Genomic DNA, 26,020 nt, shown 5'->3' with positions numbered 1-26,020 from the left:
GACAATTTTTACCAAAGGCGTCCAGTCTCTGTAAAGGAAGTTAGTATCGCGATATTCGATAATATCGTGATATCGCCCAAGCTTACTAAGTACCATTATTTCGTTTGTGGCTTTTATAAACAGACTGGAACTATGTTCAATGACAGAACAAGGACCGCCGTTTTGCATAAGAAAAAAAAAAAAAAAAAAAAAAAAAAAAAATGGCGGGCACGTTTATTTTATGTGTTTTATTAAATGACTACGTTTTGGGAGTTTAGGGCAAGGGTTGGGGTTGGGTAGCAATTGACTCCATACAAACAGGCCTACGGATGTGGAACGCCTTTGTGTTTGATTAGCTACCCGACGAACATGACAATGATCGTTTGTGTCAGGATAGTGGCTATAACAGTTGACGAACGTTTACTTTATATTTATTTAATTTTTTATTTTGTGTTTTTTGTATTGTATAAACGTGTCAAAAAAAAATGAATAGCGCCCTCTTCCGTAGCTTTGACAGGCGACGCAGAAATAATATGAATTGTTTGCGGTTCAGGAGATGTGATTTGTTGTGTCCAAACGGTATATTGTTCTCCCCGATTTAATTGGGGAGGGGTGGAGTAAGGTTTGTAATAGGATCCCATCCCCTTTAATTCTCTCCTACTAAATCTAAAAACCCCTCCCCATACAAAGTCGACTTTAAATAAAACATTGTTTTTTTGAGCTGATTAAAGCTAGAGAGAAACAGGTTATACAAATGGTATGGCCAAATCCGGAACAGTCGCTTGGCAATCGAACGCTTTGACGTCATTATGGTAATTATGCAATCACTTAAATCATTCATTACACACAACATCACCACACGACATGCCAAAAAAGTTTGAACTTAATAAAAAACATTGTTAGATAACCTTGAAAATAGCTCAGTATGTACTTGTGAAATACTCCAAGTTGTTCATTACGGAGTAAGTTTTTAATATATGCGTGTAAATTCGTCTGTTGAACGCTGAGAATCTGAGCAACAGGTTGGGAAAGTAGTAACAATTTTTGTTCGCTTCCCGGTCTGTTTGTAAACTTTGCACAAAATGGCGACGCGGTGACACCAACCTGAATAATAGTGTTGCTGTTGTACAACATTTGTAACGGCATTTAAGAGCCGTTTTGGTGACAATGGATGCCAGAAGGACCTCTACCATCTCACCTGGAATATTTACTGACCTAAACGGATCATGGAACTGGACATTTTTTATGGTTGTTTTGCTGAGTTTTGCAACAGGTAAGGGGGTTTGGAATGTTTGAAAAACGTGTGTCGGGCTTGCCGAACATGGAGTAGAAAATGGTCCGAAGTCCCAACCGTGTGGTTGTCGCCCAGCCAGATCGGGTAACTTTGATGCTTGGTGCATAGTCGTCGGAGTTTTGTTTTTTGCTTGCCCCAACAAAACTTTTGCATTTGCCTTTTTTAACAGATGGAAAAGATTTCCTTCATAGTTTTTTTTAAATTTGTATTCTGCCACGTCGTCCACTTGTTTACTTATTTTGTTGGTGTCAGGACACTTCGTAGTCGTACCTTTGCCACTTCGTACCCTGGACACTTCGTACCTTTGCAAGTTACGAAGTGACTTTAGACACTTTGTACCTTGGACATGTCGTACCTTCTTACAAGACACTTCGTACCTTCTTACAAGACACTTCGTACCTGCTTTGTGATCGAGCGATTGATGATATCAAAGCAAATCAAACCAATTACATTTATTAATTTTTTGTTGGGACCAAAGAGCCATTTTGACGATTGTTTGAATTTAAAATATTTTTTACAAAATACAGGTGGAAGAAGCATCCTTGGCGGACATTAACTTATAAACAATATTGATTTCACATTAAAAAGGACATTCACATAGTTAAATAACAATTACAATTAATACTTAAGTATTATTTTGTTAACAATAACATTAACTTGTTTTAAAACCTACACATTATAATGAGGGTACGAAGTGAATCGGCTGATGGTCACTTCGTACCCCGCCACGGTACGAAGTGACCAATTTGGCTACGGTACGCAGTGTCCCGAAGGCACGAACGAAGTGTCCAGGGTACAAAGTGGAAAAGTTTCTGTATGGCGGCACCACTTTTTATTTTGATATTAAATAATATAGTATCTAATTTACCTCATTCAAATATCCCTTGTTGAAAAAAAATGAATGAAAAAGTGGTGGCGCCATACAGAAAGTTATCCAAACAGATGTAAACAGGGGGTGGCAGGTTACAAATTTATATTAATTTTATAGTTTAAATAATAATTTAGGACACTCCAAAATGAAATCATAATGCATTCGTAAAAATGGTGTCAGGATACATTTTTTCCAATTTAACTTTTAAAATCACACCCAGTCTCTTTTTTGATCTAAAAGTAAAACACTACCTTGGTAAATAAAAGTGGGGTTATAACTAATATTTTAAAATTTAATTAATGCAAATATTTATTCAGCAGTCTTTTGCACCTTCTTGATTATACAGTCATCATGATCATACGAGAATGTCACACTGAAAAGCAAAAGAGCGCAAGTCCAGTAAAGAATGCAAGTGTCACTGCTGAGAGGTTCGAACCCACACTCTGGTGACTAATAGCATTCAAAACTTTGGTTCGGTGAGCTAGACCACTCGGATCTCTTGTCTTGAGGGACAAAACTGATTTGACGCCATGTGGGGCTGACGCATCTGTCTCAAATTCCTTGGCTGAGTCATCATCAGGGTGTTGGTTCGAATCCCAGTCATGACACTTTTGTCCTTGAGCAATTGATACCTAACTATTTGCTTCTCTACACTAAGATGGGTTAAGGGCAGAGATAGTTCTTGTGAGGACGTACTCCCTAGGGACCTGAGATGGGTTTGGGAAGGCATCTATGGGGAAGGTAATTAATATGTCCCAGTGACCAGGGTGGGTAATAATGTGTGTTGCAAAATAATTTCTTTGGAATTGCACTTAGAAGTAAGAGTCAATGATATTTTTGTATTATTTAAATTCAACTTGAAAACTAGATATTATTGGATTCCTTTTTTTTGTGGTTTCAGGCTCAGTTAACGCAGTATCAAATTGCACATTGGAATGCACAGCTTCGTGCAATCCAGGCTACAGCTTTGATGTCAATACCAGTGTATGTGTGAAATGCAGCCCAGGATATTAGTAAGTACATACAATTGCAGTCTGCAGCCGTCATTTCAGCAAACTCTTCCTAACTTAGGATTTTTATCTACGGTCGCATTGAACCCATCCTAAGTTAGAACGATTCACTAGAATTGGGGATTGCCCGGTAACAGGACGCAGTTCGAATCCTAACATAAGTATGTTATTAGGTAGAAACTATAAATAAATGGTCAACTAACAATAATTCTGTTTTAGCAAAGCAGAAATTTTCGAAGTAATACATACGGTTTGGATAGTTTCTAACCCCCAAAACATTTGATTCTGAAAAATGTTCATAGTAACGATTCATACATGATATTTCTTTTGGGTTGACTAAAAATAAAATGTCTGTGGTGTTCGGAAGAAACACCTAAAATATAACATCAATTCAAAAGAGATGTCATTGCCTTAGTTTCTCTTGAAACAAAATTTATAATTTCCGATAATTAAACGAGAGTTTTTACCCTGTTAAAGACTGCCTCGTCTTCACAAAGCACTTGGAGAATACCAGGCCAAATACATTGTGTGTACTAACATGATGGTACTAATCAATAATGGGTCTTATTGTTCAAACATAGTGTACACTATTAATCATAAAAATGAGCGCTTTGAGTTGAGATGTTTGTTGGGTGTGATTAAATGCTGTGAAAAGCTGTGTGTTTTCACCAACATGTACCTTGTACATTAGTACAGGCATTTCACTTAAAGACACTGGACAGTGGACACTATTGGTAATTGTCAAATACCAGTCTTCTCATTTGCTGTATCTCAACATATGCATAAAACAACAAACCTGTGAAAATTTGAGCTCAATTGGTCGTCGAAGTTGCGAGATAATCCCCTAATGAAAGAAATACACCATCGCACACGAAGTTGTGTGCTTTCAGATGCGAGATCAAATTCGTGGAAAATTACTTCTTTCTTGAAAATCATGTTACTTCAGAGGGAGCCGTTTCTCACAGTGTGTTATACTTTCAACAGCTCTCCATTTACTCTTTACCAAGTAAAGTTTTATGCTAATAATTATTTTGAGTAATTACCAATAGTGTCCACTGCCTTTAAAAGCTTTTTGTAAAATTATATCCCACTGAGCTAGTAAACTGTGCATTAAACTGGCCCCCAGGAAATTGTAGTCGCCCAATTTGAAATGTTAAACATGTTGCCTTTTAATTTTCTGATCACAACCAGTTTAATTGTCAAATTAAGATTGAAAATTTATCACATCTGAATAGGAAGACGAAGGCCCTAGAGTGAGCATCATAAACAAGTTGGCCTCATTGAAGGTTTGAGCAGACCTTTGATTTAGGCACTATATATAACTTGTTTATGATTGATTAAAGGTTGCTCATAGGTTTCAGTAACCCACAGGGCAAGTTGAGAACAGGGCCCTGGGGTTGATTTCACAAAGAGTTAGGACTAGTCTTATCTCGACTTAGGACGAGTTACTCGTCCTAACTTAGGACTAGCCATACCTTTTTGATATGTCCTAGGACTAGTTCTAAGTTAGGACTAGTCCTAACTCTTTGTGAAATCGACCCCAGTTGCTTTTAACATGCACACAAATAGCTAAGCATAACAAAATTATGCTTACCCTAATAAGATTACCAGCTAAACTACCATATCACAAGTACAATTTGTGACTGGTATCCATCCTGCTCATTTTCGCTTTGCAGAAAATTGTTAAGTAATATTTTTTTTATTTATTAGCGGCTCTATTGAATTAGGCCCTAGTGTATAGCTCATAGCAGTCATAGCAGACATATGTACACCTCATATGACTGGGAAGTTTTTCTATACTGGGCCCAATTTCATAGAGCTGCTTAAGCAAAAATTTTTGCTTAAGCAAAAAATTCATTGCTGAGTAAAATCAGATTACCAGCCAAGACTCCACTCAATTGTTATGCTAAGTAAACAACAGCTAAATACTAGTCATAAGCAATGTATATGGCATGACATTTTGGCCAGTAACATGTGAAAAATAAGCGAGCTATTTTCGTGCTTAAGCAATTTTTTTGCTTAAGCAGCTCTATGAAATTGGCCCCTGGTAGTCATGATTGGCAACATGACATGAAAACAGAGACAGTCACAGACACTACAAACTACCACCTCTATAATAAGCCTGTTAGTTACTATTATAAGCCATCATTGACTGGGACAGTACCCAGCATCATGTATGCACTACAGGTGTTATAATTAGAGTAGCCAACTACCTGTCACGCCTGCCTGAACAGACCATGAATGCACCCTTAATGATGGGTAAACCCCTAACACATAACAAAGCAACTTGTTTGTGTTGAATTTAATGTCATGGCTACAAAGTTGAAAAGCCTTTTGTGGATGTTCGTCCCACCGTGGTAAATCCATTTTTCTCAAAGCCTGTGAAGCAGCTCAGTAAAAGACAAGGAAAACAAGTTTAAAATGTCAGAAAAACATTGGAAAGTCTCTGTCACATTAAAGTGAATATTTTTTAATTTTTATTGAATCGCTTTGCCACTTTGGAACTCCTTGCCTGTGGCATCTTTCCCTCCATCCTACAATATGTACAGACCATTTAAAGAGGATCAATTCCTACATGTTTGTACCTCACAAAGCCTTTAATTTTCATCTGAAATGTTTGTTTTATTTATTTTAACCTCGTTTGGGGTAACTAATGTTCATTTTAAAAACAAAATAGATCCATTTGTTTGTAAGTTTACTTTTGGTATTAAAAAAAAAAAGGGAAGAATAATCATTACTAGGAATACACAAGTATTAGGGCCTACTGTCTCAGACTAAAATTCTGGGGCATAAAAACTGATTGTATAGACATTTATCCAAATTAGTTTGAAGTGAAATGTTTCTCAAACACTTTAACCATTGAAAGCTGCCGTCATAGGCTTCTGACCAAAGGTTTTTATTGCAATTGATGAGTGATTACCAAATATGATACAGTTCCCTTTAGTAATAATAATATAATAATAATAACCCTATTTATAGAGCGCCTTTTCCAAAGGATACAAAGTGTAGGGAGAATGCAATCTAAAACATTTAATCAGTGATGTGAAATGTGTTTAAAAGTGAGGTCCCCCCCCCCCACCCTGAAGCTTAGCATCTGAACGGCTAAAAAAATCTCTTCTTGCTAAAAATATTTACTCCGTCGGTTGACTATCAGCTCTGCTTAAAAACTAGTTCATTCTGGCCCGATGTAATGAAACAAACATTGCATACAATACTCAGTGTGTTCCTAGTGTGTACATTTTATAGTTTACTTTGCATATTGTGCAAACCAAATCCTTCACACAGCTCTTTGAACTGCTCTCTCCACTCCTGTATTTATTTAGTAACGTCAGACCGTTCTATATCTTAGCAACACCGCTAGAAACAAGATACACAGTGGGTACTTGGTACCTCGGATAATAAATAATAAGGAGCGCTGTTTGTGTAGTGCCATTGATTAGTTTTCACTGTGTAAGACTTGGGTTTTTGTTCATGCTTAGAAGGGCGGAACAATTAGTTTAGATGTAGAGTATAATCTTATTATGGAGTCTTAGAACAAGATCATGAAAGTAAAAACATTGAACATTGTTGTTTGCTTTCTGCTTGCTTTCTCTGAAGCCCTCCCGTAAAAAAGAAAGAAGAAAAAAATGAAATGAAAACAAAATAAAATCAGTTTAAAATTTACCTGACTGAAACCCAATTTCACGCCATAACTTAAAAGTTTATTATTTGGAAAAGAAAGTAAGACAAAGAGGGGGAAAAACAACAACCCCAACCCCCCAAAAGAAAGAAATAGGGGAATGGTTCCAGATACAATTGTCTGACTTTGACCAATTTAAAACATGTTTTTTAAAAACAAGTTTAAATAAAACCAAAACACATGCAACAATTTACTAACGATCATGTAACTCTAAATTTTATTTTGTGATCCACCCAGCCAGGTTAAACTGTAGGCCTACATTAAACTTTGGACTGAAAGGTCTTTTTCAGACTCTAAGTTGTTGTTTGAACATTATTGCTACAGAGTGAGGTATGGTTGTTCAGTTGAAACAATTATAAGACAGCCAAATTTTTCTGGTTAAATAAGTTACATGTAACTGTCCAAGGGACCCTACAATTACTACATTTAACTGTTCCTCTATGTTGTAACCTATGGTCCAGTGTAAGTTTGAGTCTTGCATCATGAGTACCAATATTCAGTTGAGTTCTATTTCAGAGAGAAACTTTGGTTGCACATTTATCCTCATAATTCTTGACACTTGTTATTTTCTGACAGCTGTGGAGGAGGTTCAAACTCTTCTGAAGCATGTTCAGCAGGGACCTACAATCAAAACAGTGGATCATCATCAATTGGAGATTGTGTGGTAAGTAAGCCTGGCCAACTCGTGAAATTTACAGAGGACTAGTCGCACCTCAATTACGACTTTGACACTAGTTTTTAATTCCCAAGGCTATGCATTGCGGCAGAATGTAAGGAAAACTATGTTGTCGTGAATAGTCACACAATTGGTTCACCAAACAGGTAGTCGCGACTATTTTTGAAGTAGTCCCGGCGTCACGATTAACCGAGTGGTTGAAAAATGGTAGTCGCAACTCGATTAAGCAATCAAGAGTCGGCAGGATTTCACTGAGTAGATGAAAAATTGTAGTCACGTCTCGACTGAGCAATCAATAGTCGCGACTGTGACATTAGTCGAACCAGTCGCCCAGGCTTAGTGGTAAGGACATTGACAAGTTTATGTTACGCGTATTTTATAACCTCCAACAATCACACATAATCACAAATTCTTAGACTTGCCAACTGACTGTCGATTAGAATAATCATTTCTGGGAGAACACTGGTTTAGATAATCAATGATTGGTTGATTGCGATTCCATTGAATTCCAAACTTGATACGTGTCACCACTTGAACGAGCTGGACTAAGTACTTTGAACCTTGTCTGAAGGTGTGAATGTACAGGTCTGCAAGTACACCTGTTTCTTATCTAATTAATTGGGTTGAACTGGCACACTACATACATTAACTTTATTATGTTTATTTTAACTTGAAATAAAGTTTATTGCTATTATAGAATATATGAACTTTGTTAACAATAAGTGTGACCTTGCACATTCTTTGGATTTTATGGCTGGCAAGGTACTGCACTGGTCATCTGGGAAAGTTTACATTTTGTATCATAACTTCCACATAAATCCAAGAGTTATGAACCTAAAAGCTGGACAAGTTTTGAGATGTGCCCCCTTTTTTGTTTGAATGTACACATAAAAATTGTATAAAAATATCAATTAGTAAACACTGTGTGTACGTATACAGGCCATGAATGTTCATTCTTGAAAGGGTACAGCAATTTCACTCTGGTAGAAAGCACTTCTATGAAGAAAATGTTTATTTGAATTTGAGCTTTGCAAATGACACCGCAGCAAAAGCAGAGGGCACCGCAGTAGTTGTCGAGGGTGCCATGAGCTAATTTGAGTACAAGCCATAGATGGGCCATGTATTGTTCAGTGCTGCCATGAGAGTCTTGAAAGGCAGCAGTTAACTGGTTCACTCACTGTCCAGTAGAAAGAGTCCTTATACAAATTGTGGGAAAACAATTGAAAGTTTCTAATTGTATTTGATACCCATCAAGTGCAATTTTTTTTTAATTCATGATTGTTGATGACAACATTTCATATGGTCGTTTTTTGTTATAGTTAAAACAATAAAATTTACAAACCAGATTAAATGAAATGAAATTAAATGAAGTTGATGTGATAAAATTGTTTTCCTTTTTCCCCTCAGTCCTGCCCAAGTGGGAGCTACAGTCTTGATGCAGCAGGTTCCTGTACGGTCTGCCCAAGTGGGTATTCATGCACTGTGACTGGCACAACAACAGCTTGTACAGCACCAGACTATTCATTTGATGGGGAAATGTCATGCAGCACCTGCCCATCTGGGTCATACTGCCCAAATGAGAATGAAGGACCAAAGGTTTGTTAGATCATGTCTGAATTGGCTTTGGCTGGGGCTATATTGCCCAAATGAGAATGAAGGACCAAAGGTTTGTTAGATCATGTCTGAATTGGCTTTGGCTGGGGCTATATTGCCCAAATGAGAATGAAGGACCAAAGGTTTGTTAGATCATGTCTGAATTGGCTTTGGCTGGGGCTATATTGCCCAAATGAGAATGAAGGACCAAAGGTTTGTTAGATCATGTCTGAATTGGCTTTGGCTGGGGCTATAGACCCCTTCTATTGGCTGCAAGTTTCGCCATACTTGAGTTCGAGCAGCCTTTCCTAACAAAATGAAACAGTTTTGTACTGTTTTTACCAATAGAGCTATCAAATTAATACCATATCCAAAACAAAAGGTGAACTTATAAATGTACTTCCCCCAAAAAGTTGAAATGTTTTTCTATAAGAACAAATTTTGCGAAGCCAGTTCATACCTACCTTTCTACAGAGTGATGTTTGTACACAACATGAAGGGCTATAGACCTGTCTATTATAAAGTCACTGCCCAAGTTTTTGCCAACCAGAAGTTGGACAACTATAAAGCCATAAATGCAAAACAAAAACAGATAGGTTCCCTTCATGCCAAATACTCAATGAAACATAGTGTTGAATTTATTTCAAAGCAACCAATAATGGGACGTATTTTATTTAATTGAAAGTTTGTAGCAAATGTTGAAAACATTCGTTTTAAAACACAATTGAGTATTTTCCTAACATTTGGCCCACCATGCCATCCAAGCTTTTGTTCACAACAACATAAAGGGCCATTGAGAAAATAAAACTTGTTTCACATATGTACAGAGCTGCAGTAATGGTTCGATTCCTGACATCTCCAAGACTGGTTGTGATAACTGCTTGGCAGGGACTTACTCCAACGCCGGGGATTCCTCATGCTCGGACTGCCTAGCTGGGTACTATAGCCTAGAGGGGGCTGGGGTGTGTACTGTCTGCCCAACAGGTAAAGTATTACTGGACAGAGGTTGGTGATGGGCTGTGTTAAAGGCACTGGACACATTCTTTTGCAATTTTTCAAAGACCAGTATTCTCACTTCGTGTATCCCAATGCATAAAATACCAAATCTGTGAAAGTTTGGGCTCAAGTGGTCATTGAAGTTGCAAGAGAATGATCAAAGACAAAACACCCTAGTTGTACAAATTTGTGTGTTTCAGGTAGAAATAAAAGGCTTCAGCTGAAGTCTTTTAATATTTTAGTGAGAAAATACCTCGGTCTCAAAAACAATGTTATTTGAGAGGGAGTCGTTTCTCACAATGTGTTATCAACAGCTCTCCTTTGCTTGTTACCAAGTAAAGCTTTTATGCTGATATATATTTTGAGTAGTTACCAATCGTGTTTAGTGCCTTTATTGACTAGAACTCTGGGGTAAGGGATAAGTCAACCTTTACGGCTCCCAAAAGAGATTAAAAACATGATTGTACCCACAGGGGAAAGGTAAAAGTCAGCTGGGTGGAATCATCATTAAGAACATTTATTACAGTTGAGGGAAAGCTCACAGTTCAAACCTCACAATGGAATACTTTATACAATATTTGACATTGGTGATTTCAAGGATAAAAATAAAACCCAAACAAACATGCCGCTTTTGTCAAGCAAGTCTTGGATATTTTTTATTTATAAAATATTTCACTCATCAGTTCTCAAAGTTTAGACACAAAATTTGAATGTTCCCCCTGGCATGAATTATTTTGATTGCAACAATCAAAATAAACCTCATCTGCGTGCGCATAATTTTCAACATGGCATCATAAGTTTGGTTTGGTTATCCACTATAGATAGTTTTCATTTTGCCAGGATAATCAAAGAGCGTGGTTCCTATCACTGTTTGAATTACATCCATTAAGCTGTTCCCTCGCCCACTACTCATAAATGTTTATGAACAGTACCTCCATGGTTAGCACGTTTGACAGTGAACATCTTCATCTGCACAAACCAAAACGCAAAGGCAGCAGCGATAGGCTCGACAAATGTCTGTATACAATTTCCCAAGGAACAAAATCTACACAGCAAAGCTTGTATACGTATGGTGTTACCACAAACTGAATATCGTCCTGATTGTTGTACAAAATCTTCATTTATTGCAAGATGGAAATGTTGTCAGCTAGGTGCCCAATATCATAGAGCTGCTTAAGCACAGAAAATAGCTAAGTACAACAAAAGTGTGCTTACCAGAATGAGGTTACCAGCCAAACTACCATGTCATGTATACAATTTGTGTCTGGTATCCTGCTCTTTTCTGCTTAGCACACAATTGTAAAGCAATGTTTTCTGCTTATCAGCTCTCTGAATATGGGCCCTTGTCATATAATAACGTCCTTGTAAGGGAACATTCCAAATGGTCTATCTACCGCAACTCCATGAAACAGGATTGAACAGAATAGATCGAAATTTGCATTGGGATAAGGAATATTATTTTTTGTTTAGCCCATGTACACTGATGTGTGTTAGCACTGTATATTCAGTACTTTCCCGAGCTCTCTGAACAAAAATGACCGTAGGCATATTACTTTGGTTAGATTCGAACCCAAGACCTGGGTAAAACCAGATTGAATATGTTTGACGAGGCTTGAAATAAGCTTTAGAAATAACCAGTTTAATCCCAATCGAATAGGTACTTATACCAGTGTAGATGGACAGTCGTCATGCACTGCCTGTACGGAGGGCTACTACTGTGACTCTACATCAGAAACAGCTTGCGATCCTGGAAAGTACAGCTCAGCCAACGCGACATCATGTGTGAAGTGTCCTGAAGGGTTTAGCTGTGCTGGTGGTGCTGCCCCGGTTGATTGTTTAGCAGGAACTTATGCTGTGTTGGGTAGCTCCAGCTGTGAGCCATGTAGCATGGGACACTACTGCCCTGCCGACCGAAGTGGGGAGCAAATACCATGCGCTTCTGGTAACTTTGCTAATGAGACTGGTTTGGTGGTATGCTTCATGTGTCGAGCTGGGTATAGCTGTTCAGCGACTGAAGAGACGGCTTGCGATCCTGGAAAATATAGCTCAGCCAACTCCACATCGTGTATCAAATGTCCGGAAGGGTATAGCTGTTCTGGTGGTGCTGCCCCGGTTGATTGTTTAGCAGGAACTTATGCTGTGTTGGGTAGCTCCAGCTGTGAGCCATGTAGCATGGGACATTACTGCCCTGCCGACCGAAGTGGGGAGCAAATACCATGCGCTTCTGGTAACTTTGCTAATGAGACTGGTTTGGTGGTATGCTTCATGTGTCGAGCTGGGTATAGCTGTTCAGCGACTGAAGAGACGGCTTGCGATCCTGGAAAATATAGCTCAGCCAACTCCACATCGTGTATCAAATGTCCAGAAGGGTATAGCTGTTCTGGTGGTGCTGCCCCGGTTGATTGTTTAGCAGGAACTTATGCTGTGTTGGGTAGCTCCAGCTGTGAGCCATGTAGCATGGGACATTACTGCCCTGCCGACCGAAGTGGGGAGCAAATACCATGTGCTTCTGGTGACTTTGCTAATGAGACTGGTTTGGTGGTATGCTTCACGTGTGGAGCTGGGTATAGCTGTTCAGCGACTGAAGAAACGGCATGTGAGTCAGGGATGTACAGCGAGAGTGGGGCTACCAGTTGTTCACAGTGCCCGGGAGGATATTCCTGCACTGGTACCCTGCCTCCTGTGCAATGCCTGGCTGGGACTTACGCTCGTAATGGCAGCAGTAGCTGTGAGGATTGTGAGGTTGGATTTTACTGTGAGACTGCGGGAACCATTGAGCCTGTTCAGTGTGCCGAGGGATTCTTATCTGATTCACCGGGAGCTGATAGCTGCATTGAATGCACTGCAGGGCACTACTGCACTCGTACCACCGAGACACCATGCAGTGCATCTTTCTACAGCTATGCCGGGGCAACATCATGCCTGCTCTGCGATGGTGGGTTTGAGTGTGCTGGCACCACAGCGCCTGCAGAATGCACAGCAGGTACTTACGCCCGTAACGGTAGCAGTAGCTGCAGCAACTGTGACGTGGGATCTTACTGTCCGACCAATGGGATGAGTGAACCGACACCCTGCCCTCAAGGTAGCTATCAGGGCTCTGCCGGTCAACAAGCTTGCTCTCATTGCACTGCTGGCTACTACTGCACATCTACAACCCAAACTTCTTGCGACCCCGGAACCTACAGTCTCGCCGAGGCGACATCCTGTGACCCCTGCCCCGCTGGGTTCTCCTGTGCGGGTGGCACAGTCCCTGTGGAGTGTCTGGCTGGGAGTTACGCCCCCGTTGGAAGTGACTCTTGTGAGCTGTGCGGGATTGGTTTATACTGTCCCTTCAATGGTACAACCCAGCAGATCAATTGTACAGAAGGTGATACAGAGAATTCTTGTTACCAGACCACTCACCATGCACCATACCTGATTGTATCACCGCAACAACCATTAACTTAAATCACATTAAAGTTTACCGACACATTAACTCCATAACCACATTAATCATGTTAACCACGTTAACCTCCTTATGTTCACCTTGTTAGGCTTGGTTAACCACGTTGACCTAGTTAGGCAAGTTTTACCACGTTGACCTAGTTAGGCATGTTAACCAAAGTTAGGCACCTTTAACCATGTTTACCTATTTAGGCACGTTTATTCACGTAAACCATATTGGATGCATATATTTAAGGCACTGTAGAAAAATTGATACCATACAGCTTTGGAATTTTAAATTTTGCACTTAATTTGTGTTCACTTTTTTGGGGTAAATCGTTTAGTTGTACATAAATAATGTATCATCTTTTTTTCAAATTCACTGTTCGTTAAAGTCTTGTTTTTGATATCATATTTTCATTTATGGTGTTATCTTTCACTTTTAATACCAACTGCCAATGTTATCAAAGTTCATTAGGGTTTTGCCAGAGACCATTAAATTCAGTGTTCGTTAGAGTCTTGTTTTCATTTTTCATTTTTTGTGTTCATTATACATCCATGGACATCAATCTTGCCTATTCATAACTTCTCTTGTTTACCATGATGCTTACCAGCCAAGCAGAGGTCAACAAAAGACGGTTGCTCATTACATATGCCAACAATCAGTTCACAATATGAATATTCATTGCAATAGTGTAAATATTCATAAATGTTACTTAAGTCCGGTTCATACTTCCTTAGAAATATCACGGCTCTGTTTTCACAAGTTCAGCACAACTGCACTTTTCTGAAATGTTCGTTGCGATTTTGTGAAAAGACGGGTTCGCAGGAAATCTACATGTAGTGTGAACCAGGCTTTACAGTCATGTCCGAACTAACTCGCACAACACATAGTCATTTAATTACCATGTACACAATACATGTAAATGCACCACATTATTAAAAGTTTGAAATTGAATTCTCAAAGAGAGAGAGACTTAAAATCATTTGCAATGACTCATGCAGCCGATTTCATGAATATTGATGCACCTTCTTAATTCCACTTGCGCTATAGACGATGTGACCTATGTTACATTCAAACCGTCCTCTGTTGACAAAACACTGTGTACATCATGATTCGCCGGGCAAAAAGACGCGTAGTCATGGTAAGATTGCATACACGTCCTAGCTGGCTGCCAAAACACAAAGGTTTTGCCCGGCGGTATACGCGCGAATCATGTTATGGTTTTCGAGTGACGTCAGAGGTCACATAGTCTATACTTATTTGATACATGTAAGTGGCCAAATTAATGCACTACATGATGCGCAAGTGAATTTACACAGTTGCTTAAAGTTTCATGAAATCGGCTATTTGGTCGTGTCTGGATGAGTGGCTGTAGCAAATCTATACGCATTGAAGCATACAATAGGAGGCCCATAGCAACACCCTTAGCATTCATAGCCGTAGCTGTAGTCGCTAAGTTGGGTATATTGTGATAGATTCAAGAAATGTTAAACCTTTTTCCAATTTAGTGGCTAGAACTGTGCCTTGATCCTCCAATGAGTATGCGTTGGAAGCATAGGAGGCCCTTAGCAACAGCCATAGCAACAGCTATAGCCGCAGCCACCAATTCAGAAACGGCCCACAATATTCATCACAGTTTTGTATGTGAAAAAATAATAATCAGAGTTCTCCCTTAACATTGGTCCACTGGTTCATGAGTTAAAACACTCGGTAGTTAAGTGATGAAAAACATCGCTAGTTCGATTGAAGTATGGACTAGGGAAATGAAAATTTAACTTGTCCTGCTGGCCAGTCATTACAATGTTAAGGGCAAACCCTGATATCAATGCATTTATTCATATATTCACAACCTTATTTACGTAATGTTTCATTCAGGTACTTATGCAAATGAGACCGGTTCCCAGCTATGCACTGACTGTGAGGCAGGGTATAAGTGCACCAGTCCACACCTGTCTCCCATGATATGCTCTAGAGGGAGTTACAGCGAACAGGGCTGGACAGAATGCAGAGCTTGTGTTGACGGTGAATACGCAGATGCGTTAGGTATGTTAACCGATGATAGGTGACAGCAGACATTTCTGTTTACATAACTGGTGGTGTGTTGAGGCCGAGCAGTCAAGTGCACTGGTGTGTCTGAAGAAGCGTTAGGTATATATGTTAACCTGAAACCAGTCAAAGAGTCTGTTTACCGGACTTTGCATGATATTGGTTAAGTGTCTTGCTTAAGTACACAAGTGTCACACCTGTGGATTCGAACTCACACTCTGCTGATCAGAAACACCAGAGTTTTAATTCGATGCTCTTTACCGCTCGGCCACGACACACTGTTCCACTTCCTCTATGGTATTTTGCGCTATACAAGAACTGCTTAATATTATTATTATCTTAACTTTTTTTCTTGGTCTAGGTTCAACATCTTGTACCTCCTGCACAGCGGGTCATTCTTGCAGCAGTACCTCAGCATCACCCCAACCCTGTACACCAGGAAAATACAGGTAGGAGCTTTTTTTTATATTTTTTTTTATGCCAGTCGCCAGACACATAAGGCCTGAAGGCCACTTCAAGGTGTGGGCTACAATTAATTTTTTTCATAGGCCGTTGCCACCTACTCCTACGGCTGAAACAGGGTTACCCCTTTTACAGTCCATACGGATGTAGGCTTGGGTATCATCGATCCAAAGCCTGGCCGGTAGAGCAGTAAGCACTACCTCCCCAATTTTACATAGCAAGTGTCACAACCGGGATTCGAACCCATGCTCTGCTGATCAAACACCAGAGCTTGAATCCACTGCTCTTATTCTCTCGGCCATGACACGCCACATAAGGCCGAATAAGCCATTTACGTGTTAGATTTAATAGTGTCTGGCGCAATGATGTACTTGATCACAAATTACTGCTTAAATTTGAATTCCTCAGACTATCGAGATTCATGTGATTCAAGGCAAGCTTTTCTGTAGTTAAGTAAGAGACAGTGAACACCCATACACAATTCTGAATGGTACAATGGTACCAGGGTAGCTCATCTGGAGATTGCTATAAGAAGGTTTGCCAAAACCATTTGACATAGCAACTGTCTTTAAATGTAAAGTTTAAGGAATTAAAAGTGCAAAAATAGAATTAGCTGTTGCAAATAACTTACCAGCCAAATGGACATAAAATAGTTAATGGCCTGACGCCAGGCCATTAAATATTTTTTTGATTTTTTTTAAATTAAAAGTGCTTCAAACAAATACTATTTCTCCAAACCATTTTCTCTGGCAGCACTGGATCAGCTAAATATTGCAGCTCTTGTCCTGATGGGAGCTATAGTGATTCCAGCATGGCGTCATCCTGCGATCTTTGCCCTGCTGGTTACGCTTGCCTGGATACAAGCTCAGGTAAGTTCATTAACGTGTTTTTTTCATTCTCTGACCTTTCAATAGACCTTTATCACGCTGCCACCATCTTGGTCTGTTCCCTTGTATCCAACAACAGTAACGGATTCTGATATTCATTGTATAAAAAAGAACCAGACTAATTCTCCTTCCAGCCTCAGTTTGGTTACGCTGATTTGAATGGGAGAAAATCAAGATGGCTGCACCATGATAAAGGTTTATACCAACTCTTGAACTTTGTTCTGGAAGAGGCTACAAAAATTGTCCTCTGGTAAGGGCACTTCTATGAAAAAAATATATAATTGTATTGGAACTTTGTAGAGAGCACTACCGCAAAAGCAAAGGCTATTTCTGTGGGTATCTAGGTTATTTTAAGTCCTGCAATATGGATGGTCAGTTTGGTGTAGTGGTATCTCCTTGCCTTCTACCTCTAGGACCCTGGTTCAAATCCCACCGGGGGCACTATATGTGGACTGGGTTTTCAGTTCCTGCCTGATGGTGTGGGTTTTCCCTGGAATAAATCTCTGGGGTTTTCAGGCAAAATTTTCGACAATTTGTTTTCTTTTTTTCTGTCGTTTCCTTTTTGAATGTTCAGAGGATGGGAACGAACGGTCTGAAGGTGCCTTATCCACAGTTTCTCCTTACTCAGACAAACAGCCTTTTTGTGGTTATAAATGGTACATATTTTTGCTTTCTGACAGTGTTATTTTTATTGCTGCACTTTGAGTGTCTGGAGGCACTTTATCCACAGTTTCTCCCTACTCAGTCTCTCTATGGTTATCTAGATCCCTAATAAATGCACTGTCAAATCTTGTCAGAAGTTGCGTGATAAAAACAAAACTTAATTATTATTTTTTTTTTTTAAAGCTCCAACAGCATGTAATAGCGGATACTACTCACTAGGTAACACTACCATGTGCACCCTGTGCCCAGCTGGCTACGAATGTCCCTCCACAACTTCTTCACCAGCACAGTGTAATGCTGGATTCTATGCAGCAGAGGGGAGCACGAGCTGTCAATCATGTGATGTGGGGTTCTACTGCCCGGTAGCAGGGCTCTCTGCTCAAATCAGGTACATGGAAAAAGTTCAACGTAATTGGCTTCGGACTTGCAGCTCCAAACAAAGATATTGCAGAGATGATAACATTTCCAGGGATGTGATTTCTCTATTTTTAATCAGAAATCCATTTTTTGTTAACCCCAACCCCCAAAACAAATAAAAATTAGGAATGAGTTCATTGACCAGTTCTTGACTGTCTTTGACTTAAATAAGTTGTACTAAATTTGTTTAATTTTGAAATAAATGTTGATTTAAATTGGATAATATTAAATATGAGCCTGGTCTGAAATTTCTACAAAGGCATTTCTACAAATACCAAAAAATACCTCTTGATGCCTTCATTTGAAAAAAAAATTACAGCATTATTTTGGCTAGGACACTAGGAGAAATTTTTGGCTAATCTTTACGATTATTTTTTTCCTCAGCTGTGAAGAAGGGAAGTTCTCCAACACTACCATGGCGTCTGATTGTACCCTTTGCCCAGCTGGTTGGGAATGCGCTGACCGATCCTCTACACCTGTTGCCTGCGATCCGGGGTTCTATTCCCTCGGTGGTAACTCCAGCTGTACTGTCTGCCCTGCTGGTCACATGTAAGTAACCCACCCGACCCCACCCCCCCTCTATCAACCCATACACTCACCCAACCACACACTACCATGGTGTCTGGGTTTAATTTTATTGAGCTGCTTAAGCACAAAAAATAGCTAAGCACAAAACAATTTGGGTTTACCAGAAATAGGTAACCAGCCAAAATACGATTTACATGTACAATTTTGCTAAGCAGGAATTTGTCAAGCCATTTTATCTGCTTAAGCAGCTTTTTGAACTCGGCCCCAGGCTGTAATAATGGTTGAGATTGTTTAAGGAACTAAATAAATAGCCCAGTGACCAGGGGTATTAATGTTGGAAGCGCTTTGAGATGCCCTTCGGCTGTATAAAGTGCTCTGTCAAAACCAATAATTATTGTTCCTATTATTTTAGGTGTCCCACCAAGGATCAATTGCCCACAATATGTAACTCCGGGGAGTATGCAGCAGCAAGCAGTCAATCCTGCACCAGTTGCCCCGAGGGCAAGTACTGTGCTGATCCACCACCTGTCCTACCAGCAGACTGCCCTACTGGCTGGTATACTGATACTCCGGGCAGGACTAACTGCACAGAATGCCCAATGGGTGAGTTAAAATAATAATAATAATAACTGCATTTATATAGCGCCTAACACTTCCAAAACAAAACTTCTAAGGGCTCAATAGAAAACTTACCTGTACGACGAATTGAACAGAAATGTTTTGAGAAGAGTCTTGAAACTTATAATAATAATAATAATGATGTCTTCTGTTGCGCCGATATCCACATAAAGTGCTCATGGCGCTTGCTTCAATGAAAAGAGTTGTCCTCCAGCGGTGCAAAGATCAAGACAAAATAAAAAATCCAATATCTATGAAATGTCACTGAAATGTTTATGAAAAAGATGTGTCTTTAGGATTGTTTTGAACAAGCTTCCTGTTTGTTGATTTCCCCAAGCTGTTTTGACCATTTTATGTTGTTGTTTTAAATTCAGGTTCGGCATGCCCGGACCCTACAGCATCACCCTCACAGTGTCTTGCTGGTTACTATACAGACATCAATGGTGCTGATTCATGCACAGCGGTGAGTTTCAGAGCCATCTCCCCCATTATTATATAATAACAATTATTGTAATAAATAGAGCTTTCAAAATATACTGCCTTACATCTAAAACATAAACACCAAAGCACTTGACAAGGAATTAAATATTGGATACAAAGGAAGTGAATATACATGTATAATCACTTTAAATTCTTACAGAATTTAATATCAAACTTTTACTAGGCAACACTTTAACTGAATATTGCAGCAACATTCTGTTCTGTTTCCGCCACTTGTTTTACTGATTGTTATAGACGCGTGTGAGTGTGCTAGATATTTTGGTAGAAGCCGTTTGCGGCCGCTATGAGCAGACTGGTTCAAGACGATTGCAGCCGTTATGGTCTGTAAAGGGTTAAACTGTCACAAGTCATCCAATTTTTCTCTCCATCATATTTGTCTTTACAGTGTCCAGATGGGTACTACGAAACCGGTAGTGGTTCAACCAGTTGCACTATCTGTCCATCCAACTATAAGTGCCCTGTCAAAAGTGACCCCCCTGTGGCCTGTACCGGAGGATTTGTAAGTATTTCGCATTTCTTTTTTTCTTTTCTCTTTTCTATTTTCATGGTAAATGTACCAGATCTGATTCCTCCTATTGTGAAAAACTTGGGTGTGATCCCTGGCTACATGGCAGTTACAGGCTTTATGGCTTCTGACTGTCACTCAAAAAAGATCTAAAATAGGGAGACCATAGGGCTAGATAGCTTGGAGTGCTGGTGCTTTAATTCAGAGGTCACGTGTTCAATGTTCAAGTCCAACTCTAGTTAATTTTTCTTTGTCCAATCCTAAAAGAAAGAACAGTCTGTGAGAATGGCGTCTGATTCCTGTTTTTCTTGTTTGTAGTATTCGCCAGAAGGATCTACAGAGTGTTCTAGCTGCCCTCCAGGAACAGCGTGTGGAGGAGACTCTGACCCTGGGTTGTGTGAGGTTAGTATCAGGGAGCAATCCTCACCCAATCCCCCTCCCCTCCCCCTCCAACCCAATCCCCCTCCCCTCCTCCTCCCACTCCAGAGTGTGGAGGAGACTCTGACCCTGGGTTGTGTGAGGTAATAAAACATTTTGGAGAACTTCTTGTTTTACCGCTGATTAATGACAACATTTATTAGTTAGAACTCATAAAAATAACATGCATTGCTGTTTCTAATTTCAATCCAATTGTATAGCAATTTGCTGTCCTTAAAGTGAATTCAGGGTTTTATAGCAAGGCGAATTAAGGGTACAAAACAAGGCTACCAGAAAGGGGGCTGAGAAGTGACAGAGTTCCATGGAAATAAGTCCAGTAGTAAACAGCTGCTGTTGCATTAACTACCGGCCAAAGTTTGGGCAGCAAGAAATTCTTCTGTACATTAGGTGGATGGTATGTGACTTCGTTAACAGTATTATAATAACGGAAGAAAAATGAAGGTGGCTGAACTTAGGAAACAAAGGAAAACCAAGAATTAACAGCGCTCTACAGTGAGACCCTCTTCCCGGTGGCAAGTGCAGGAATAACTTCTTTGCAAACTCGCTGTAACGCTTTGGTATGCAATGGCCTTTTACAAATTAAGGGATGCATGGGGCGGGACTCTGGACATTCCAATACATTTTGTCTCTAATTAGTTAGTAATCGAACGAATTTGCAGAATGCAAAGTTGGTTGGGTACAGTAAGCAATCTTCACCCCATTCTCTCCTCCCCTCTTTCCCCAGTTAGGGTTGGTGGGATGACATGAAGTTAAGTTGTAGTTATCATTAGGAATGATGAGTGTATTGAAGTTTGGAGGGTAGTGCATTCTGCTGTGATACTAATGTCAATCCTTTCATATGGACTGTGAATGGGTGTAGCTCTCACCTTAAAATGGTAGTAATTTCAAGTAATACTTAATTTCATTTTAAAAATTTGTTTTTATTCAGCTGGGCGACTACTCCAACGGTACCCACTGCGTCCCATGCCCAATGGGTTACTATTGCCCGTCACCCGTCGGCACCCCTCAGACATGCCCAGGAGGGTCTTATCAGGACCAAGAGGGGCAGTCAAGGTGTCTTCTATGCCCAGCTGGCCAGTCCTGCATGAGTGTGGCCGACACACCAGTCAACTGTGCTGCAGGATACTACAGTCGTAATGGGCAGCAATTGTGCACGGTATGTGGACTGTTTGGTCTTGGTGTTTTATATAGTATTTAAAATTATGCTAGTTTCATTTCATTAAATTGTTCATGCTGGTTGTGAAGCCAAGGACTATACTAGCCAAGAACCCAATGGTGAGAAGACAATGAAGGAATTTTCAGTTTTAGATGTGGGAGGAAAACCCAGAGAATTATTCCATGGGAAAATCCATGCTGACAGGTAGGGACTGAAAAACCCAATCCACATAGTGCTGTAGGTGGGGTTTGGATAAAAACCCACATGTTGAAGGCAATGTACCACTACACCAACCTTTATCGCCTAGTTTGTATCTTCACTTTCCTTGGCAGTATAGACCGTATTTAAGAACCCCTTTTTTGCTATGAAAGTTGCCATCTTGTTGGGCAAATCATATGCGCGTCCAAATGCGTACATCAATGAAACACGCAGCACACAGCATTCCCGTTTTGATTTCTATGGCACATGCACACACACACACGCAAGCACACCCCCACAGACGCCATGTTGTAGGGCAGATATTTGAATGGTGACATCATATTCAACACGGTCTATTGCAAGGGTCATGACAGTTGCATTATTCTGCATAACCCTTGGCTTTACAGCTAGAATTAATATAGATCAAAAATCCTTTTAGATTTTTAAAGTATTTTTTTTATTTGATATTTTTCAGGTTTGCCCAAGTGGGAAATGGAGTAACTCTGCAGCCTCATCTTGTAGTCAGTGCCCCGCTGGTCAAACCTGCTTGAATGGCACTATACCACCTTCAGATTGTGAAGCGGGATACTACGCAGCAAAGGGTGATGGGGAATGCTCGCTGTGCCCTCTAGGTAAGAAACACAGTTTCGACACCACTTACTTTTAGAGATTTATAGCAGAACTGCTAACTCCCTGATTATGCAGAGATTCCGAAAATAAAACATAAAAACTACTGCTCCTGATGTACCTTAGGCAAGGGACCACTAATTATATCACGGCCAAATGGTTATTTGGTGATATTTCTTACTCACTGAAACTGTTACGAGCAAACTTTGCCAGAGTTGCCAACTCTTCCTGATTCTGCAGAAAGTTCCCTGAATATAAACCAAGCTTTCCATGTTCTGATGAACAAATTAAAAAATCTCTCTGAATACGGACGCTTTGTCCCTATTATGTTGAATGATCTCCCTGGTTGTTGGACAACATTTTCCTGGTTGCAAGATGCAAATGTTTGCATTTCTGTGATGTCAAAGCGTTGAGTTGTCAACCCCAGTGCTTCTCAAAACCAACACCACTCATAAGAAACTTACACACAGTGTTAGCAAACCTAACCTAGGTTTACTCCCACCATTCTTACTAAACTCTGTAATGTATAAAGTAAGGCATAATTTTTTCCGATTTCGTGGCCCTCGGAAAAATCTGAATTTATTTTTTCTATTAGGTCTGAAAAGTCTTTCCAGCCTTCACCGTGTGTACGTGTGGCAAACAGGCCCTTGTACTTGATAAAATATTCCTACTTTTTTCCAAGGAACATACATGCCTGATAAGTGTGTTTATTAAAAACTATACAACAGGAATGGATAAAATTCCAAATTCCTCCAAAATCCATTGTGCCAATAGATAAAATTCCAAATTCCTCCAAAATCCAACGTGCCAATGGATAAAATTCCAAATTCCTCCAAAATCCAACGTGCCAACAGATAAAATTCCAAATTCCTCCAAAATCCAACGTGCCAACAGATAAAATTCCAAATTCCTCCAAAATCCAACGTGCCATTAGATAAAATTCCCAATTCTTCCAAAATCCAACTTGCATTTTGTGTGTTATTTTGTTTATGACAGGAACCTATAGTGATACCCAGGCCTCTGTGTGCATAACATGCCCAGCTGGCTCCGTCTGTACTGACCCTAGTATGACACCTGTTGCATGCGGGACTGGAACCTGGAGTGGTGCTGGAGAGGTAATGTAAACTTTGTTATCAAACTGCCACCATTTCACTCATGTTTCTGGTATCCAGCAACAGTAAATATTCATCCCAAAAAAAAAGAACCAGACTTATTTACTTCCAGCCTCATATTGCCATCTAAGTCATGTTCCCTGTATCCAACAACAGTTATGTATGCTAATATTCATCCCCACGAAAAGGAACCAGACTATTTTTCTTCCACCCCCATTTCGGTTGCAATAATTCGGATTTAAAAAAATTCAAGATGGCCTCACCATAAAAAAGGTGTATTAGAGAGGATTCGCAAGTCTACAGATACATCAAATACGAATATTTCAACACTTTGTGTGTTCACGTGATGCATAACGATGGTCTACAAGTGTACAGGAATTCATACACATAATTGAAATTTGGATACCATTTTACGGATATTAGTTGAACTCTTTAAATAAACCTTCTCAGAATGGGACACCATTTTGCTGATTTTAGTTGCAACTCTACCAATAAACCTTCTCAGAATCAACATTCCTCTCTAAAGAGATTCAATACACAGTCAAAACCACAAGTTTACTATTAATTGTTACCTTTGATTTTGTTTCCTCCCAGGCTGTTGCTTGTGAAGATTGCCCAGTTGGTTATCAGTGCCCAGACCCCGCTCAGCCCCCATCAGTCTGTCCGTTTGGGTCGTACTCCGAGGCTAGGCAAGATTCCTGTTTATCCTGCCCAGCTGGCCAGTCATGCTTGAATCCAGGAGACACTCCTCAGAACTGTGATTCAGGAACCTACAGCCCACTGGTAAGTCTGGGTACCAGGGCCCAATTTCATAGAGCTGCTAAGCACACATATCTGCTTAGCATGAAATTTCTTCCTTGTTAAAAACAGGATTACCAACCAAATTTCCATTTGTCTCATATTGCTTGTTACTGGTATTCAGCTGTTGTTTGCTCATCCTGAAAGTCATGTGGAAATTTGTTTGGTAATCCTGTTTTTATTGAGGCAGACATTTCATGCTAAGCAAATTTTTGTGAAATTTGGTCCTGATCTGTAATTTCTCATTTATTAATTGATTGGTATATATTTCAAAAATAAAAGCTTCAATAAAACCCTTAAGGAGACTGAATTGAGTTTAATTTTTATATCATTAAGAAAAGTAAAAAGAACAAAAAATAAAATAAATACTTTCTTATTTCAAGATAGTGGTCAAGTGCATGGGACTCAAACTCTGGTGTTTTTGATCAGCAGAGTGTGGGTTCAAGTCCCAGTCATGACACTTGTGTCATTAAGCAAGACAATTAACCTGTTTGCTTTGCCTTTGGATGAAATGTAAAGCTGTTAGTCATGTATGATTTGTAATGCGGTGTTTCTGGCAGTGGATGCTGAGTGTGCCGCAGCACCATGTAAAATAATAAAAACTGCCTCATCAATGGGTCTCTTAATTTAAAACATAGCTCTGCCTATCCTGATGAAAAAACAATTTCTTCTTCTTATTATTAGAAAGCCTAGGGTCGAAACGTCTGGCCATCAACTATTTTTTGCTTATTATTATTGAACAGAATTGTTAAAAGTTTTGCCATTTTTACCGATTCCAATCAGTCCACATTTCAAGCAGCAGATGTCAACACATCTTCCAGAACGCTGACATTTGTGCGATCAGAACTTTTGTTCGGTACATTTTGACTGCTCATCAGAAACAAACTTTAACAACCCTAACTCTGATCCTAACCAATGAATCTAAACCTAACTAACTTTAAATGATTTTACATTTGTTTTCTTGCAGGGAAGTGCAATCTGTTTCCAATGTCCGGCTGGTTTCTCCTGCTCAAGCTCAGCGTCAACCGAGTGTACAGCAGGAACATACAGTGTCTACGGAGACGCAGATTGTCACGATTGCCCCGCCGGCTCTGCATGCCCAGTCAAGACGGATGTTCCAGTACCTTGTGATGTGGGTCAGCATACTGATGGGCTGGCAAACCAGACGATGTGTAGCGATTGTGCAGCTGGGAAATACTGCTCAGATCCTGCGTAAGTAGCCTCTTATGAAAATTTAAAAATATTATTTAAATTACATTTTGATTTTGCCATTTTGACTGCTTGAGACTTGTTTAGATATAGTTGTATCAGTGCAAATTTTTTATATCTACTAAGATAGCACGTAAGTTTCAAACAAGTTTTGTTTTAAGAAGAAACTATAAATTAATAGTAAACTTGCAGGTACAACCATGTGTAAATCTCTTAGGGTGAGTGTTGGCTCTGAAAAGAGCCGGTTTGGTCTCGACGTTTCGATCAGTATACTCTGCTCGTCTTCAGGAGAGATTTACACATGGTTGTACCCGCAAGTTTACTATTTAT

At 39.7% G+C, this 26,020-nt stretch overlaps 1 protein-coding gene across 1 annotated transcript in view; it reads left to right on the top strand.

Annotated features, from left to right (window-relative positions):
* The first annotated feature begins 830 nt into the window (after positions 1 to 830).
* LOC139951860 (uncharacterized) overlaps positions 831 to 26,020 on the top strand; it is a 47,492-nt gene continuing 22,302 nt past the window's right edge. Inside the window, exons 1-20 of the mRNA XM_071950927.1 lie at positions 831 to 1,252; positions 3,046 to 3,157; positions 7,410 to 7,497; positions 8,917 to 9,105; positions 9,930 to 10,086; positions 11,756 to 13,465; positions 15,401 to 15,568; positions 15,933 to 16,020; positions 16,787 to 16,902; positions 17,767 to 17,971; positions 18,385 to 18,549; positions 18,941 to 19,131; positions 19,521 to 19,609; positions 20,033 to 20,146; positions 20,471 to 20,554; positions 21,519 to 21,746; positions 22,420 to 22,576; positions 23,568 to 23,686; positions 24,278 to 24,466; positions 25,449 to 25,693. Coding sequence (XP_071807028.1) covers positions 1,147 to 1,252; positions 3,046 to 3,157; positions 7,410 to 7,497; positions 8,917 to 9,105; positions 9,930 to 10,086; positions 11,756 to 13,465; positions 15,401 to 15,568; positions 15,933 to 16,020; positions 16,787 to 16,902; positions 17,767 to 17,971; positions 18,385 to 18,549; positions 18,941 to 19,131; positions 19,521 to 19,609; positions 20,033 to 20,146; positions 20,471 to 20,554; positions 21,519 to 21,746; positions 22,420 to 22,576; positions 23,568 to 23,686; positions 24,278 to 24,466; positions 25,449 to 25,693 — 4,520 coding nt within the window. The 5' untranslated portion in view covers positions 831 to 1,146. The remainder of the gene's footprint in view (positions 1,253 to 3,045; positions 3,158 to 7,409; positions 7,498 to 8,916; positions 9,106 to 9,929; positions 10,087 to 11,755; positions 13,466 to 15,400; positions 15,569 to 15,932; positions 16,021 to 16,786; positions 16,903 to 17,766; positions 17,972 to 18,384; positions 18,550 to 18,940; positions 19,132 to 19,520; positions 19,610 to 20,032; positions 20,147 to 20,470; positions 20,555 to 21,518; positions 21,747 to 22,419; positions 22,577 to 23,567; positions 23,687 to 24,277; positions 24,467 to 25,448; positions 25,694 to 26,020) is intronic.

Source organism: Asterias amurensis, chromosome 19 (assembly GCF_032118995.1).
Source record: "Asterias amurensis chromosome 19, ASM3211899v1".
Taxonomy (NCBI): Eukaryota; Metazoa; Echinodermata; class Asteroidea; order Forcipulatida; family Asteriidae; genus Asterias; species Asterias amurensis.
Note: the sequence above shows the minus strand (reverse complement) of the source record. Positions and strands in the feature narration are given on the sequence as shown.